This window comes from Micromys minutus (genome assembly GCF_963924665.1).
Source record: "Micromys minutus genome assembly, chromosome: 1".
In the NCBI taxonomy this organism is placed as follows: domain Eukaryota; kingdom Metazoa; phylum Chordata; class Mammalia; order Rodentia; family Muridae; genus Micromys; species Micromys minutus.
Genome location: NC_137969.1, coordinates 218414585 through 218434151, shown reverse-complemented (window position 1 = coordinate 218434151; position 19567 = coordinate 218414585). Strand labels below are relative to the sequence as shown.

The window sequence follows — 19567 nt, the reverse complement described above, 5'->3', positions numbered from 1 at the left end:
AGAATGTTTCAGCAGATGACAGCCCTTGGTTTTAACACAGTCCCACTACTCAGCACTCTGAAACACTATTAACATTACTTAAAACATGTTACGAGGAGGCACTGAATTCAGGACTTAAAACTATAACAAAAGATAAACAACAAGCTGGTGACATATGACAACCATTAGGATTAACAGTTTATTCATGTTTGACTCTGAGCTTCCTGGCAATCTGAATAAAAAAAGTGAAGTCTCCCTTTAATATAATCACTGTCACTGGACTTTTCCTGTTCTCCTCAGGCAGACTGTGTTGCACACTCAGAAGCAGGCACATGCGTACCATCTGATTTGATTATTATAGTAACTCTGCTAAGGAAGAAACTAAACAAAGATAAGGTCATTGGCGACCTCTTTTTCTTTTAATTAATTAATGAATTTATCTATTTTACGTGCACTATTTATTTTGCCTGCATGTATGTCTGTCTGTGTGAGGGCATCGGATCCCCTCAGGAACTGGAGCTAAAGACAGTTGTGAGCTGCCATCTAGGTGTTGGGACTTGAACCCAGATCCTCTAAAAGAACAGTTGGTGCTCTTAACTGATGAGCTTCTTAAGCGGTTTTCAAGCCTTTTCAAAAGGCTTGTCTGTTTTTGCTTTTTTTTATGGTTCACTCAGGGCCTTGGGCATGTTGGTGAACACTTACCTGAGAGTGACACTCCCAGCCCTCACTGGTGCCCTCGAAGCACCAGGACAGTTAGCAGGTCAAGAGCTGGATGCCTGAGGCTAACTAGCATGAATGAATGGGATCTATGTTTCCTTACTTTTCAAGTTCTTCCTCACATCGCCTTGAGTTCTTAGCTCCATATACACATTTCTCTCTCAGAATTCAAATAACAAAGATGGTTGTTAAGATGTTTACAACAAATTAAAAAAAAAGTGTATTTCACATAGCTACTACTTCTTAGAGCAGTCAGATGTCTAACAGAACTTAATCAATAATCAAAATGCCACCAGGTAGAGTTGACTGTACTCCAGGGGTCGGGGAGCATGTTTCTGGATCTGGATGAGCTAAGAAGTACCACGGGAAGGATGCCTTCTGGAGACTGAAAATCATGAAGGACGTTATTACCCCCATTTTACTGTCATCTTGACAGTTCCTATTTAGATGGAAAATTACTTTCCTCATACACACACATCTGCATGTGTCTGCTTCTTCAAGAGAAGCCAACTTCTCCGAGCTGAAAACTAAAGTCTGAAGTTTTCCTCTGCATTCCAGATAAGTTTGATTACTGGGGAAAAGCAACCAAACACTCCAGTCTAGAAACAGGGAAGTCCTTTGTGGTGGTTTGAAAACTGGACAATTAGCAGGCTTAACCAGAGTTTATTTTTCTAGGAAAAAAAAAGGGAAGTCTTGTTCTAGATATCAAAAAGAAAGGCATAATGAATGTGGGTTCCTTACCCATAAAAAGAGCTAAGTCAACAGATTCTGAAGGAGCCTGTGTTTTTAAAGGAGAAAGGAAGTATGCTGTGGTTCAGCCTTATTTACAATATTAAGAAAGGCAAAGTTTCCACCCATATTATGCTGTCTAATATGAAACTCACACAGTGGCTACCATCATATTCTTTGTCACAACACCTTGCTGAAAGGTGACAGCAGAGATCACTCCATGTTCCTCCCACATAGAGATCCTAGGTTTCCTCCGTATCCCGCATCTTCATACCCTTAGACGCTTCTCAACTTTTCCCTAAGAGCTACATCTGTTCAGACTTGATTCGGCCTTTACCTTCCGGGGGCACAGGGAGTGGGGCTTCTGTGGTTGGCAGCACAATGCTCCTACACAGTGGATCCTCAGCAGACATATGCACACATGTGCACACTGTTTTCTCTATAGCTGCTCCACTCTGCAGCCCTCTAGGTATCCCGAGGACAAGCATTATATCTCTTCCCCTTGCCACTAGGTTTTAATAAAAGCACAATGGGCAAATGAATGAATAGATTATGAATGGAGGGGAGGGTGGATGAATGGATACAATGGAACATTTTTTCTTACCCACTGTGGTCACTAGGCAAAAATTCTGAAATAGCAGCAGGAAGCTCTGTTTTAATAATTAGAAGATAAGACGACATAGCTGCAAAGAGAACAAACATAATTCCTATTAGAATCAAGTCATTCAAATAGATTCAAAGAGTAATCTATTCAGGAACCCATATGTCCTCTGGCTCTTAGGCAGCGTACAGAAGATAACTCACAATGAACTATCCCAAACACATGTACAGCAGAGAGCAAGGTACAGGACTCTGTAGAGGAGAATCAGCAAGTTCATCATATAACCTTTGTTAACATTGTAAATCCAAAGATAAGAGAACTGTGCACTTTGTAACAGGCCATTTATAATGAAATTGTTTCAAGCTTTGCAAAAAACTCCCTTTCGAATTGTCTCCTCTGTCCAATGTACAAAAAGTTAATTTAATAACAAGCACAAAACAAGTACAATTAGTAACTGATCACTTGCTTTTTTAAAATTTAAGTAGGAAGAAAGTTCTCTCTCAGAAGCCCAAGTCCCTTGTTCTCTTCCTCTCTCTGCTGCATATTATAAAACATAAGCAGGATAACCAGGAACTTTATTTAAGGCTCCTCTGATGCACAGAGCCTGTTACAGATCCAGAGCTCTACATCTGAGCCTGTCTGTGTGTGTCAGAAACAAAAGGAAGCACTATCTGGATTTTATCTGATAGCATATGAGAAATAACTAGCTTTTATAACATTTAACAGTGGTGCTATTCCTTATGTGGTTATTAAAACACACATTCTGATGCTGGAGAGATGCTCAATGGTTGGCTACCAGCACTGCTGGGCAGCTCATAACTAGCTGTAACTCCAACTCCAGGAATCTGATACCCTCTTCTATCCTACATACATACATACACACACACACACACACACACACACACACACACACACACACACACACACACACTTCTGCAAACCTTCTACCCTGAATATGGCTATGGGATATAGAACTCATTAGGCAAATACAGAAGGGGAATATGGAGCTCTATTGAAACCCAGATGATTTGGAGTCACACCTCAGTTTAACAATCTTTTCCCCAGAGATTGATCACCCCCACCCCCAAGAGTCAATGAAAAAACCACCCTTGAAGAATGGAGGGTGTATTCTACATGCACACTGCTTTTATTACTTATTTATATTTCAGGAAACATTCCACTTTCTCTTTGGACTTATAAAAACTAAGAACACCAATGAACGGCAAGTCTGAACAATGGAGGTCTGGAGGAAGCTGGATGAGAGGTGCACAGTGAGAACGGTGCACAGTGACTTTCTCAGGCAGGGTGTTGGAGAGTAGCGGAGCCCTGCACTTATAATGCTGCGATGATTTAACCCTGAAGAATAATGAGACATCTGAGTTTGCAGGAGGAGAAATAATCACATGACAACACAATCTGTTTTTTCTTTTTGGTAAAATAGCAGGCACCTATGGTAAAGGTAATTTTAGAACAGGTAAGTAACAGTCACTTTTCTGCAATGAAAACATGCATCACTATCTTGTAATTTATGACTATTTCTTTTTCTCCAGAAGAAACATGGCTGCTCACAAAAGCCACTGAGATACGTGTACAGTCCTTAGGTATGGCTGCTGAAAGCATCTGGATGTGAAAAATGTCTTCTAGCTTGTTACATTTTTCTCAGAAAAGACACCATGAGCTGGGCACAGGACAGAGGAAGGCTGATGTTTACCTCCTCATTCAAGGGTTTGGAGTCATCACAGCATTTTGTTTTCCAAAGGACTAACTATATATACAAGACGTGATGTAGGCTGGCTTAGAAACTCCCTCAGTGTATCTTGATAGGGGAAGGAACAAAAGAGACAAAAGTACATTCAGCAAAGGGGCTCAACAGAACAAGGGGTGCAGAACGACTTCCGACCCAACACTTTTATCATCTGCTCGTTTGGGCCTTGGGCTGGGATTCATCCAACGCCATCTGCGTCTCTAAAGTTTCAGACATCCATCGCTTCCAGTAATTTTCTATTTTTTTGATCTTTAACTTTAAAAAAGCTACAATGAGTGTGAGATTGTATTTCTTTCCCACATACAATCTGCCATTCTTCCCAGGAGTCTATTAGCCTCTGGCTAACCAGTCCATCACGCCTGTGCTGAAGCCTTCGCTCTGCTTCTCCAAAGGGAGTCCTGTTTCAGTAGAATCCAGTCTAAAGAGCCATGTGCATTTAAAGAAATATGAACTCACTAAACATATGTTTCTGTTTTTTTTTTTTTTTTTTTTTTAAAAAGCCCTCTCGTTATACACGGGTATAATAAAACATGTAAAGCCCTGCTTCTTCCTTCGAGAATGCTGGTGTGTTTTAAGAGCTACAAAACCACAGAGTCTACCATGGGGAAAATCCCACTGGTTGAGCAAGTAAAACAAAGAAATCTCACTGTTTAAAAACTACTTTTTCTTAACCACAAATAAATTTTCATGTAAGTACTAACACCTTAACATATAAAATACAACACTGAGATGAAAAGATGACTAGATACAGTAGAAATACATCTTAGTTACAGCCACATCAAAAGATCCAGCCAATAAAGTAAGCTGAGAAAGGTTTAAAAAATATTAACAGCAGAAAAGCTCACATATCTACTGTTTTAAATCAAAAGGTCGGTCAGTAGGTTGGAAAACTGGTCACCATGTCTTTTGTCCCATGTCTTCTATTAATGGCATAAGAAAATCCATAAGACATCTTGGAGAAACAGGCCATACATAAGCAAAAATTTGTATGTGACTTTTGTTGGCATCTATCCACGGTACAGGCTACTAATACGACACGCTTCCTCCAAATTAATGGCCGTATCAGCATCACCCATCAGGGTGAAGTCACAGTCAAACAGCCTGGCCTCCTTAACACAAAGCCAAGATCTGTGCACAGGATGCATCTGGATGACAGTTATCAGCCATTAGACCAGTCAGTTTCCCATGTCAGCCAGACAGGTACTCTTTCCCCGTGTTGTGAATGAAACTACCCTGGGAAGAAAATGAAGAATCCCGTCAACCTAGTCACAACACAGGAACTGAAAACCATGTGACAAAGGGATGGTTCCATCAGGAAAACACCAAAACAGAGGCATCTGATCAGGCAACAGCAGGTAGTAGATCATCACTACTGCCTGACCGTCCTGGGAGCCATGAGTTGGGACACAGAGGAGAAAGACGAGGGGCTGAGAACAGCTGTTTACACTGGGCACAGCAAACCTATTACATGCTTGGCTATATTTGATGTGACAGGAAGTTCCTTGCACATCTTTTCTACACTGACCTGCCAGGAAGACACGATTTCACCAGTCCTGTGTACTAATTTGCTGTGTGAGTACTGGTGGAAACAGCCGGTCTCACTCTATTAAATGCTAGTTTGCTCTGGGCAGGTGGAGAAGCAATCAGCCAAAGCCAAGAAAAATAAGAAAACTCTGTCAAAGAGCCCTCTCCAGAATAAAGCCCTTTTATTTGTTTATTTTTATCAGCATTTAAGCAACAAACTACTTCTGGTTGCTGAGTTCATCAGCTGGGCTCAAAGAAACTAAGTCTCTAGAATAAAGATCAAAGCTTGCAGCACACGGGAGACACCCGTTGGGGGCGGAGCCTCTGCCGTCATTATTCACCTGCACATCAGAAGAGGCACAGCTGCCAAGAGAAAGTCTTTTATTTGCATGTATCAGAGATTTAACATGTCACTGAAATCTCAAAGAAATAACAAAAAGCAACCCCCTTCCTCTATATCTCTAAGTGTTAGAACTAGTGTTCGCCCAGTAGCCTGAGCTGTTTCTCCGTTCGTCGTTAGTTAACCATACAACTTTAAGAAAGGAAAGAGCTGACTGAGTATGGGCCTAAACAATCACTAGTCCACAAGACCATTAGTCATGTTGTTAGCACTCAAGAGAACATGCATGAAGCTGGGACGCCGTTCAGCTGTTTTAAAAATAGCACTGGGCGCTCAGCACTGGGGGTGGGGGTGGCAACCTCTCAGAGGTTAGTCAGCGGCCTAAACAAACAGAGGCACTATGGTTTGCCTTTCTGTGGGAGAGACTCAATGTTATTGCAAACTTGTCTTTAGTCATGGATAATGACTACTTCATTCAAGATGGCTCATTAACCTGGTGTTTCCACTAGATTTCTAAATGCCATGAAAATTCTAGCCCAACTCAAACTGTATAAATCTCTTTTTAAAAAAGAAACTTTTTTCTCCAAAATCTCTATAAAACAATGTAATTTCCCTAAGCTGTGCAATTCTGGAAAAAAATTCACATGGTGGAAAATGTTCCTTCACTGTCCTAAAAGAGCCTTCAGAATTAAGAGCCTAAACCTAAGCAGGTCTAGTGGCTAGGTCCTAGAATTCCAGCTACTTGGGGGCTGACATCAGAAGATGGAGAAATTCGAGGCTTGCTTGTGTCCAACAGAGGGGAAAGGAAGGGAGGGGAACACACTCAGGTGGAGAGCCGCTTAGCAAGTGTGCAATCCTTAGCAACACACATGCACACACACACACACATATGCACAAATGCATGCACACAAGAGCGCATGCACGTGCGCGCGCGCGCACACACACACACACACACACACACAATCAATCATCTACTCTATTTTTAAAATCTTGTTATCAAACTTCAATTGAAATCATTGCTAAGGCATTGCTTTTGAAATAACATGTCACTACTAAATTTTGTCAAGGCTGATGCTTTTGAAAAAGGACTCCTCTCAAATTTCCCGTACTTCTAGACAGTTGCAGTATTTTCTAGAATTTGGAGATAATACTGTTCAGGCTTTAAAACAAAACAAAACAACCAACCGGAAGGCTGCAGTGTGCCTGACCAGCAGGTGGTGTTGTAGCAGCACTCCCAAGCCCAGCTCCGGGGAGGGGGAGGGTTGGGGGGGTGAGAGGGCACAAGCCAGACCTGTCCCTGCATCACTACCCTGGCTCCTCCTTCTCAATCTTAAGAAAAGAACGCATTTAAGGTATCTAATATCACATCATGGATTGTGGCCGTTCACTGAATCTTCCTGTCTGTAAGATGCAGATGCGGAGCCATCTTAGTGCATAGGCAGCTGTGGTCCTCCCACACTTCACTCCTCAAACTGAGGCAGGAATCAGGGCAGCTAACATCTGTGGATTTGGTTCCAGACTGAAAAACTTGGGCCAGTCTAGCCATTTCAGGAGGTTTCTGTGAAGCAAGGTTTCTCCTGACAATGTGTAGTGATGAAATGGTCAGTCTTCTGCGAGGACCTGGGGGCTGAGCCATGAAAACTCACATCTTATAGGAGTGAGCTGGCCTGCTGCTGCTCTGGGTTGAGCAAGGCGTGTGAATTAGGAACACTGGCAGGCTGTGCTTTAATCTGGACTTCCAAGAATGAGTAGGACTTTCCTTGGCTTAAAGAGGCCGAGGGGAAGTTTGCTGTTTGATTTCTAGTGACAGTGCCGCCTACGGAATGGTCTACCACAGAAGTCCAATTCCATGTGAAACTGACTATTTTTCAGATTGTGGGAAGGAGTGAGTAACGCCACAGCAGGAGAGCTGGCCTTCCCACTGCACTCCTTGGCCCTCCAAGAAGGCAGTTCAGCAAGTTCAAACCCAGCACTAGCATTCTCTTGCCAGCAACAACATTCACCAGCTCTAGGCTGTCTCCTTTCTCCCTCTGTCCCAGCAGAAACTTGCTCTCAGCAACCGCTAGCTCTGCCCGAGGCAGGGGACACAGGGTTACAGTGGACACTAGCCTCTTTCAGGCTTCAAATCATCACTGCCGAGAGATCGGTTACAAGTGAGAGTAATATTCTCTATATGGCTCTCTGCATCCTAAAGGCCAATAACTCTAAAACCTTAAGAGGCCTAAATGTCATAAGCGGTATTTTTTATGGGGTTTTGGAAGGAAGCCCCCACCACAATCGTTTTGGTAGGTTACACTGGTGCCTGTGGTCAGCATTAGTGCCTTGTTTTTGTTTACAACTATGGTAAGGGAATAAACCAGGCCTTCACCAAAAGACCCACAGAATAAGTAGTCAAGTACAATTTATAAATTTATGACCATTTTGCTCTTGTTTTTCTTTTCAGTGTTGGGGATTAAAACAAGAAGGCAGAGACGTTTAAACATCCCGTAACTTAGAACAGAAGTGGGGGCTACGGGAGATATAGATGAAGTATATTGTGTGAAACTCTATTTTTTTAAAGATTTGTTTATTTTATATAACTACACAGTAGCGGTCTTCAGACACACCAAAAGATGGCATCAGATCTCATTACAGATGGTTGTGAGCCACCACGTGGTTACTGGGAATTGAACTCAGGACCTCTGGAAGAGCAGTCGGTGCTCTAAACCACTGGGTGTAACGGCTAACAATGGTTGTCACCATGATCGGCTCTAGAACGCCTGGGAGACAAGTCTAACTGTGGCCAACAGCGTTACTCAGTGGGAGGGAGTCCTGGACTGAAGAAAATGGGGACAGAAGGGGGAGCACCACTGACAGCAGCCTTAGTGTCCTGGAGTTCCCTCCCTCCAAGAACACTTCCCCCGTAGCTGTAAGCCGAAATAAAGTCCCTGCTCAGGCACTTGGTTGCTGCATCAGGAAAAGTAATGCATCCGGTGTGGTGCGCACCTGCACTCCCAGTGCCCAGGAACCTAGGAAGAAAGACTAGGACTCAGAGACTAACCCAGACTGCACAGTAACACCCTGTGCCACCCAAAAGGGGCTGGGGAAGAGACTGAAAGAGTTAAGAAGCTTTAAGACATGATACCTAGCTAAAAATATAGACTGCCCCATTAATGTCTGAAAGAATTAACATGCCATGGTGTCTTCCCCAAGGACCACAGCAGAGTCTACACTTCTAGACCAGAGCAGACTCCAAGCTCTGTACTTCCCACCACACTTTTTAACAAAGGCAAAAGTAAAGCCAAGAGAACAAGAGAGAGGGTTCCCTGAAGCATGTGCCTACTTGATCAAAGACAAGGTGACAGAGCACAAGGCACCTGATATGTGGCCAGTGCTCTGCTGATAAGAGTGAGCTTCGGATTCTATTGTAAGAAGGAATAATTTATGCACGTTGGCTGAGAAAGGAAAACCTCTGGAAATATGCTGTCACTTATTCCTCACAGGCTCTCAATAAATAAGCTTTTAAGTAATGTGACTAAAATAATGCGTACATCACTCTAAAATAAACATCACTAGCTTTCCTGAACATAAGGGACATTTCTAATGTTGTCACGGCATCTAGGTTCCCCTTTTCTAGTTCTAAGACAAGTGAGCAAACATTAACCTCAGGAACGCAGAAACCTGACGGGTTCCACAGCACCAAATCCAAGGACCCCTACCCAATCCATCCAAATGGCTGGCCGCACAGTTCCATTTGAATGTTTTCAGGGACAAAGGACACTTTTTAAAAAGTGGTGTGACATCTCCACTTCAATCACATAGCTTAATGACAGGGCTATGTGCTAAGTCTGGCAGTGTCCCCCAGGAGGAAACACAGTCCCCAAAAGTAGAAGTGTTTGAGGTGGCATCAGATGGGAAAGGTTTAGGTCATGAGACTCCACGTTCACACATGGAAGCAAGCACTGACAGCAGTGCTCTGTGTGAGCTCTCTGTGAGCACCTGACAGCTTCTGCCACATCTGATCCAGTAAGGAAGCCCTCACTGAACTTGGTTTTATTGATTTTGGACTTCCAGCCTCCAAAAGCTAATAACTGTTTATTTTTTAAAAACCCACCCAGTTAATATTATTTTGTTAAAATGAGTAAGAGTATCCTAGATGAGGAACTTACATTACCTTCTCTGTGGACTTGTTTACATCAGAACCAGTGTTGCTCTCAAGAAAATACTGGACTAGTTTCTTTTCTTTATATTTTACATTTAGCCTTGACACTAGTGAAGAACCTGGCTTTCTGTGTGCGTGTGCGTGTGTGTGTGTGCGCACAAGTCAATATGGGCTATCTTTCTCAATTGCTCTCTACCTTATATTTCTGAGACAGGCTCCCCAGTCAAAGTGGTACTCACTGATTCAGCTGCATCAGCTAGTCAGTGGCCACAGAATCCCTCCCCTCTGCTTCTTCTGCACTGGCCTAGGGTATACATCCTCACACCAGGCGCTTAGGGGAGTGCTGGGAACCTACTCTTAACTTTAATTTTTTTAAACTTTATTTTTTAATAATGGTTCTTAAGGACTTTAACCTCTCTTGTAGCCCATACCCACCAGAGGTAGTATAAAATAAAGGATATGGGGGAAGTGGACCTGTTTAGGAAGGTTCTTTGGGGCAACTGCTATCTGTGTTGTCTGGAAATCGGCAGTTCAGTTCACAGGTCAGCAGGCAGCTCAATCCGCTGGCAAACGCTTCCTGGAGACACCGGCAGTCCAGTTCAGTAGAGTCAGGATGGCAAACAGGAATCGGCAGTGGTGGTATGATCCAGAGACAGCCAGGCCTCACCCTCCTCACCAGCCAGCAGGAGGGACACTAGGGGAAGTTCTCAGCTGTGCCTCTCTCAGCAAATTAAAGATCAGCAAAGACAGGAGACCCACAAGTGTTGCATAGCCAGCTGTATCAGAAAGCCAGGCTCTGCCTCTGTCACTCTGTGCAGTCCTATTTATACCCTCCACACATCACATGTTCTCTACATGTCTTGCCTCAGCACATGCATGTCTCAAATGACATCACGCTGACAGCCTGAGTCTGCTGAAGCAGAAGTGGAAGGAAACTGCAGCACACCACCAGAAGTTTTCTGGTGCATTTCTCTCTATGCCGTCAACAAATATAACTCTACACAATGTAAGGTGGACCAAGGACCAATGCATGTTGTTAGCAAAGAATCCTTCATCATGTGTCTTTTCTTTAGCAGAACATCCTCTCTCCTGTGTTTGCTTCAGTGAAATGTTCCTCCATGAGTCTGCCTTAGCCTTTCACATCTGTGTCCACTCAGCTAAATGTTCCTTCACATGTTAGCCCCAGCAAAACACCATCCAACCGGCTTTCCAAAGAACCCTTACGTTTCCATTTCAGATGACCTCAGAGTAAGAGCAACTAAAAGAGCCATGCTTAGTCAGGTCGGAGAAGCAGAAGTCACTGTGCTAAGAACTATGGGAAACAAGACAGTGGGAGTCACGCCCAGATTAAAAGCTTGGATTCAAATTCCCTAACTAAAAGTTCAACACAAATTATTAAATAATAGCTTAATCTAATCTGTCCAAAATTTTAATGAGGGCCCGCAGAAGAATTATAACCAAATAGTTAAGCAATACATATTTGCCAACTAAGAATTATTCTACAACAAATCTTGAAAGCAATTGCACTACAAAAATTTCCAAGGGATGAGGTTAGTTTTCCTGGTTTCTGAAGTATGAAGCCACTGATTCATGAAAATTCAAAGCATTAAAATGTGGACATTCAGGATTCCATAACAATTCATTGACAGAAACCCCTCCCCCATACCAAACACTAAAGATACAGTTTAGTTGAACAATACTTACAGTGAAATAGCTCAGATCTTAAGTTTTCATCGTCCAATTCTATAAAACTATTAAAACTTCTTGTGAGCACACAATCTTGTGTAAGGCCCAAAGCTTACACGACTGTCCTTGTGGACCTGCCACGGCTCTCACAGTGTTTCCTTAGCACTCAGCCAGCGGTAAGAAGTGAAGACGCCGCTCTGCGCTCTGCCTCTGTGCAATCTCTTTACGGCATGTGCACGCCATTTCTAAACTTTGGAGTTAAATGCTTAATGCATCCCGTCAACTGTCTATAATTAACAGTAATTTTCATTTCTAACACAGTTCTCATAATTAGGATCATTTTTGTAGGATCAGTTTTTAGTATAAACCAGAGGAAAGATAAAACTTGAGAATGTCTCTTGTCCTTAGATTTATAATAAGCCCTTTGTTCATTTCTAATGTCTTGGCTTCAAGGGGTCAGTGTGCACACCTGACTGTTCACACAGCCCACAGGGCTCTATCCCTACAGCAGGGCACCTGTCAGTGGATTAACAGCGTGAAAGCAGAAGGGAAATAGGCGCTACTCACTTTGGGAGCAATTCCAAACTGCACGTTCTCACCGCCACAGCCACAGAAGGCTACTGAGTGCACTGCAGACCCAGGGCGACGATAATCAAGGCCTGGCTAGAGTGGACATTAGCGTGTTTACCACCGATACTAAAAGGATCCAAGAAAGAATAGGAGGCAAATAAAGGGACGTCTGAGGATGGCTATGTCTACAGAGATTTCGTGTCTAAGGCCAGAAATCAGGAAAACTATTATTCCCATTACCTGTATGGATTCATGATACACTTCCAATGCTTACCTCCAATATTCTGAATTATTATGGTGCCTGCCACCACCACCTATAAAAGAACAAATGTATTCAGAAGATAAAAGAAAAAACAGTAGAAGAAAGAGAATTTTATTAAAGTTCAATAACAAATCCAACAAAGATGCAGAATTTGTGACCAAAGAGACTGACTGCAAAGAATTAATTTTGTTAGCTGTTCTACCTCAGTGGTTTTCAACCTTCCTAATGCTATGACTCTTTAATACAGTGTCTCATGTCCTGGTCATTCCAATCATAAAGTTATTTTCATTGCTATTTCATACTGTAATTTTGTTACTGTTACTAATTGTAATATACATACCTGTGTTTTCCAATGGTCTTAGGGAACTCCTGTGAAAGGGTTGTTCAACCCCCAAAGAGGCTATGATCTACAGATTGAAACCCACTGTACTATATGAAATTAATGAATATCACAGAAAGTCTTCCATAATATCTCCATAAACAGACTGGAGTGAGTGGTCCCCACACTATAGAACATAAAGGAACTGACAGTTTTCTGATATCGGCTTAGGCCTTTGGATAACCTAGTCCCAAGGATTAAATACTCTACAGTGGAAAAATCTAGGATACAATGAGCAGAGCAGAAAAATTCAGCAAAATGTTTCAAACTCAAAGACTGAAATAAAATAAGTCTAAAGCAGCAGTTGTGGCAAGGGGACAGTAGCTGGAGGCCCTCCTAGGGAGGACGTGACTGGAGGCTCCTCTCCTTCCTACTCGGTCTTCCTATTCAGTCAGGCATTTGAGAAAGTGGATCAAACGTGGCCAGGTTGTGTAGTATTTAGTAAGCCAGAAAGTGATTTTCACAATTTCAAGAGTATAGAAATTGAGCCGGGCAGTGGTGGCGCACGCCTTTAATCCCAGTGCTCGGGAGGCAGAGGCAGGTGGGTCTCTGTCTGGTCTCCAGAGCTAATCCCAGGACAACTATAGCGATACACAAAGAAATGCTGTTTAAAAAAAAAAAAAACAAACAAAAAGAATCTAAAAGTCTGAAATGGGCTAAAAATAAAAAAAGACCTGAGTTAAACAAAGAAAGCCCATGACCAAGCTGCCCGTTGGCTCATTTCTGGTTTTGGATGAGCTCCCTGGAGAACCAAGAGGAAGTGCTTAGATACTAAACTTTCTTGGGCCTCTAGATCACTCAACACCTGAGCTGTGACCACCAGCAAACATTTGGAGCTGACTAGCACCTTGAATCATGCAGGCCTCCATAGAATGAGTACAGGTTACACTTGAGGTTCACCTCTACAGGGAATTCTTCCTGGGACAAGCAAACTCTGCCTATCCCGGAAACCAGTGGGAACTAGAGTCCACGCAGTCTGCAGACGAAGGCTAGTGATCTAAAAATCTGGTAAGCTATCTAGAGATGCTATTGTGCTGGCTGGTTTTATATCAACTTGACACAAGCCAGAGTCACTGGTGAAATTGAAAAAAATGCCTCTGTGACATGAAGCTACAGCAGGGGATTTTCTTAATTAGTGACTGATGTGGGAGGGCCCAGCCCACTGTAGGTGGCACCATCCCTGGGCTGGTGGTCCCAGGTTCTATAGGAAAGCATTCTGAGCAAGCTACCGTGAGCAGACCAGTAAGTAGCATCCCTCCATGGCCTCTGCACCAGCTCCTGTTTCCAGGTTCCTGTCCTGTCTGAGTTTCTGCCCTGACTTCCTTCAGCGACTGTTTCCTCCCAGTTTGCTTTTGTTTCAGGTATTCTGTCACAGTGACAATAACTCTAAGACAGTGGTCATGGCCACTATGTTTTCTACTAGGCAGCCTGCATCAGTTCTTGGAAATCCAGTCATTTGTGGGAAGAGTTCTGACTGTGCGCACCACCTGCAGTGCAAATGGAACCCACTGGCCACACAGGAAATACCTCTATTTTCTATGAACATACTGCAGATACAACATCTTAGTACTAACCCCCTTTCCATTCCTTGGCTAACTTAGGCATTTAATGTTTACAAAGCCAGAAGAAATGTCTGCACATCTATATTTTCTGTGCCCTCTACGTGCATAGCACTGCTCAATACAAACTCATCCGAGACACAAACACACAAATTTAAAGACAATTTAAGAAACATTCCTTAAGATTTTCAAAAATATTTCTTTGATTCTCAGAATGATATTATCCAGAGGGGAAGAAATGGTAGCCAGAGGGAAGAAAATGGAAATTTCAGATCAATAACAGAACGGAGACGGAGTACAGACAGAGACTAACAAGACCTCACTCTGGGTGCCCTCTGCCCAGTGAAGCAGCCTACGTGGAATGGGCACCGATGTAAACAGTGGCGTGGGAGCTCAGATCCCACGGCCCACACTCTTTCAGGCCGCACTGATATGCAGGGGCGAGGGGCTACTCCTGCGGGCTAATGCAGAGGGCACGGAGATGGAAGGACTCACACCTCCAGGTCACAGTAAACCAGCCAGGGTGTTCCCCTTCTTGTCTTCTTTGTTGCTGCTGTTACTGCTGCCGTTGTTGTGTGCCTTGCTGTATGCACACACATGCACCCACGTGTTAGGTTATGAAGTAAATACCCTGCAGGTTATATGTGCAAAGGCCAATGGTGACGGTAGGAGCCTCCCTCCAGCACTCTCTACCTGGTTTCTAGAGACATAGTCTCTGACTGGACTTGGAGCTGGCTGTTTGCTGAGAGTCCCGGCATCCTCGTCTCTCCACTCTCCACTAGCACTGAGGTTACAGGAATGTTCTGCCATGGCCAGGTTTTCCACGGGTACTGGGGATCCGAACTTAGGTCCTGACCCAGGGCATTGTCTTATGTACATTTTCTTCTTCTTTGGTTAAACTACATGTAGACAGTGAACCAGAGATAGGGTAAACATTTTGCTCTCTAGGAAGAAAATGTTCCTGGGGATGACTAACTAAACCCTTGAGTAACAACACACTGTCTGCTTTGCCTGAGGCTTAGATGAAGATGTAAGCCCTGGCGTTACCTAAGGTTCAGTGTACTCTCTCTACACTCCGGAGTAAAGATTTCCCACTGCAGAGCAGTAACTCCCTCCCAGACTCACTCCTAAGAAATCAGTTTAGCCATTTACAATATGGAATCCATTTAGATTACAAACAGGAGAACAAACGTGGGAGGGAACTCATAAGTTAATTAGCTCAACTGTATCCACTCTACAATGCATATGTGACTTACTTATTTGTTAACTTAAAAATAAATGCAAACAAAGCACTATGACAGATTTACAATCAGAAAAATTCTTGTTTAAAACCAGAATAAATATGGGTCTTAAAGTGGCTCTTGAGACACTGACAGTATCGGCAATGCTTAGCTACTGTGGTCTCTAGGAACAGCGCTTCCCTACAACTTTAAAGTTAGAAGACCTATGGGAAACCAGTGCCAAATACAATTTTGCCTTTAAAAACCAGAATATGTAGCATCTATAGTTCTCAGATATGGAATTGGTATTGGGTAACAACTGATAACAGTTCCCTTAACAGCTCTGGGCCTTACTTTTCTCACATGTAAACAATGGGACAACTGGGGAATCTTTCAGCACTGTTCAGTTCTTAAAAAATACTACCTAACTACTGCTTTTGAAAATAGGCACGTTATAATTTTAATTTTATATTGTTTTCTTCCCTTTTAAAGATTTACTCAGAGGCTATGACCAGAAGGAGTGAGGAAACTGTACGGCTCCCGCTACTACTCTGCAGTTCATCAAGTGAGCAGCAAGATTTAGAACTGAACCAGTTTACAGACACAACTCAGAAGGGACGCAGACTTCTCTGTATTTCCTGTTCCCATCATTCCATCTCTTACTTTCATTTCCTCTCAGTCTCTTAAGATCCTTCTCATATGTCCGTCTTTTTGCACTTGAAGCAGAATAGAAATGCCCCTTAGGTTCCAGACACAGTGAAGAGAGAGTAAAATTACCTTTCCAGGTAATCCAAAAGCGAAGAGTCCAAGATCTTCATAAGACGTCACGGCTGTTACGACAAGGTACAATTGTTACTTTACACAAACTTTTTGGGAAGGTTACTTCACTCTTATGAGCAAGGCACAGTGCCATTCCAGCTTCAGCCAGTGGGGACTGGAGCTCGGACATCCTGGATGAAGGTAGAGGTAGGAAGAAGGCTGAGCTCTCTTGGCTGCTTTCTACAAGGCCTTTAAGAGTTTTTCTTTTTGAAATGCTAATTTCCACTCTAAATGGAATCCACATGCCTAAGTTTTATGAGGTTTTGCAGAATGTGTCTGTTTCACAAATAGTGATGGCTTTTTCCTTGCTTTTAAAAAAAATCACCAAGGGGGCTGTAGAGATGGGTTAGTATCAAAGCACCAATTTGGTTCCCAGCTCACAAGTCTATAAGTCAGGTTCAGGGGACCTGGTGACCTCTTCCAGCCTCTGAGGGCACAGAAATGCACATGATGCACAGATATGCATGCAGGTGAAACACTCAGATACATACAGCTTTTATTAAAAAATTCCCTAAGGATTCATTTCATTATACTTCTCTCGTGTCTCTCACACTCTGATTCTGTTTCTTAAATGTCCATATTAATGGCTGCTTTATAGTCTTACTGAGTTTCTAACATAAGACTGTAAGGTAGCTCTGCCAACACACTAACACTGTAACCAACTGAGCCATTATCTACCGGTCTGCTAGCTTCCATCTTGAAGGCCAAGGAAGGGAGACCTGTGTTTCTCTTAAATGCTCTGAAATACCCAAAGCAGGAAAACCATCCAGTGTTAATTCTGAGATCGGGTGGCCAGGGTCTATCCACCTTACAATCATGGATAGATGTCTAGACTTAGAGCAGAGGTACTCACTTTGAGAAACCCTTTAAAGATGCATGCTTTGTAAAGCTGGAGTCTACTCCAATAAGCAGACATCAGCAAGTCCAGACGTCTTCTATGTGAATTCAATGGCCTGATTTCCTGAGAACACCTTGTTTGCCTAGACAGGACTCGTGTACTTGGACACACACTATCCAAACAGAAATTGTCACCGGCAAGAATTTCTAAGTGTCAGACTTATAGTTAGATGAGGTAGGACGGTTGCTCCATGCTTTCAGGGACGCCTGCCTTTCCAAGAGCTTAGAGTACTGCCACAGTGTTCACAGTAGAACAGCACCTTCATCCTATAGTTGGGGGCACATAGTTTCATTTCTCATCATAAGAGTGTTAAATTACATCCTTATTTCATTGTGTTCAAGAAGTGTGGTTATTAAATACTGAAAAAAATGAAAAGGCTTGTAAGAGAGTCACAATACACTCTCTGCCCTGACACCTTGTGCTCTAACCAGTGATAACTGCTGTTCGCAAGGCTCAGTCCCGAAGTGCATAAGCCAACAGCACTTACACGGAGGAGAGGCAGGCTGGGAGACACTAGGGCTTGGGAGAGTCATATATACTTCCTGTTAGTCACGGTAGTTAAAGCCAGTTTTAGTGCATCTCTTAAGACAACGTGAGCCTTTTCCAACTGCCATTTGGGAACAACAACAAAAAAATCTTTTTGTATGTTCAGAATGAATAACATTCAGGTAAATAAAAACAAGCATTTTAAAAAATCACAGGTAGTTTTCCATACAGTAACTATAGAACCAGGAAGAAAACAGTGGGATACTGAATAATAAATAGGTATTAATAACTAACAAAATCTTCCTTTTAATCTATTATCAAGATCCAAGGGACTTGAACACTTTCTTGAGTGATATGTCTAGTTTTAAAATTGCATTTACATTTGAACTGTTAAATGTAGCACACACATACAACTTAGTATTAAACTAAGAAGACATACTTTATCTGGGTAGGCCGTTTATGAAAGTCACACAGGCCTAAGGAAGCTCACACTCAGGTGTGCCTTGTTAAAAGAATATTTGCAGTGACAAACTTATGAAGACAAAGGGAGACCAGGAGGGCAGAGGAGAAACGGGCAGTGAAGATAAAGTTTTAATGACTGTGGCATTCTTGTGATGGTCAGAGCATTGAAGTACACTGAAGTTCAAACTTTTTTTCTACCACAAAATGACTCTACTAAAATTCACTTTCATATTCTCTAGGATAAAGTTAATCTTTCTCCTTGGGTCAAGTTCTTTTGGAACCAAAACTCTTCTCATAAATAAAATAGTTTAACCTCTCTTTAATTTTCCTTAATTCTCTTATAACATCATAGAGCACATCAAGGAGTATATACACTTGGTAATCAGAACAGATCTAATATGGCAACCGAAAGAGCACACCAGACCATGTTTTAAAATAAGTAAGAAAAACATTTCTTCTAGGAACTTAAAGGTTCTTAGAATGAGGTTTTCCAATGTTACACATTGCTTTTCAAATTAGCTACTTTGCATGTGTTTGTTGAAATGTAAACAAATGTCTGCTTGCTTCATTTTTTGTGCTGGGCATTGGATTCATGCCCTTTATACCACACACACACACACACACACACACACACACACACACACACACACACACACGCTTCACACCCCAGCTTTGTCTGATATTTAACCAGTGAAGAGTATGGATTGATTGCGTATCTGGTAAACAGGGAAAGCAAATACTAATAAGAAAAAAAATTCTAAAGGGAACATGTATTTCAATATCAAATTTAAACATTAAACATTTATTCTAAATTTTAAAAGTTAAAATTCAACCCTTGCTTGTGCCAGAAAACACAGGGAATATAACCGCACAGCGAAGACTGTTTTAGCTGCTACTTGTGAAGTTTTGCAATCTCAAACTTGCCCTCTGGTTCTATTTCTTCAGTCTCTGAGTCCCACCAAGGCCCAAACCCAAAGAGGAAAGGCATAGGGCTTTGAGCTGGGAGCGGTCCAGTGCTCCTGTGCTAAATCTAGCTTCCCGTCAGCAGGTCTGGGTCCGGCTTAGCTCCGTCACTGTCACCAGGTCTCTTTTATGTTGCAAAAATTAGAAGCACTTTCCCTGCCTGAGACATCAGGAATATGAATAATGGCTTCTGGCTTTGCTTTGAGGCTTTGTGAAAATGAACTGTGGACACAGCCAGCCAAGTGCTCTCTCCACATCCCAGCCTGTGAACCAAAGCAGCACCGGGGAGCAATGCCCAAGCTGTCCCTGCCCGCTGGGCTGTGTCTACAGTGCTGGTGAGAGCCACACACTGCACTGATGGTCGGGATGCAGTCAGAACAACGACCTTTGAAAACATTTGACGTTGGCAGTTTTTGTCCTAGGAGATAAAATAAAACCAGGGAACTCACTGGACATTTAATCATGCC

General features: G+C 42.6%; 1 protein-coding gene across 1 annotated transcript in view; it reads right to left on the bottom strand.

Moving 5' to 3' along the window:
* SLC38A6 (solute carrier family 38 member 6) overlaps nucleotides 1–19567 on the bottom strand; it is a gene marked incomplete at its 5' end in the record, with an annotated part of 59402 nt that overhangs the window by 21718 nt on the left and 18117 nt on the right. The window contains 3 exons of the mRNA XM_080927309.1: nucleotides 2030–2108; nucleotides 12327–12366; nucleotides 16250–16302. Coding sequence (XP_080783435.1) covers nucleotides 2030–2108; nucleotides 12327–12366; nucleotides 16250–16302 — 172 coding nt within the window. The remainder of the gene's footprint in view (nucleotides 1–2029; nucleotides 2109–12326; nucleotides 12367–16249; nucleotides 16303–19567) is intronic.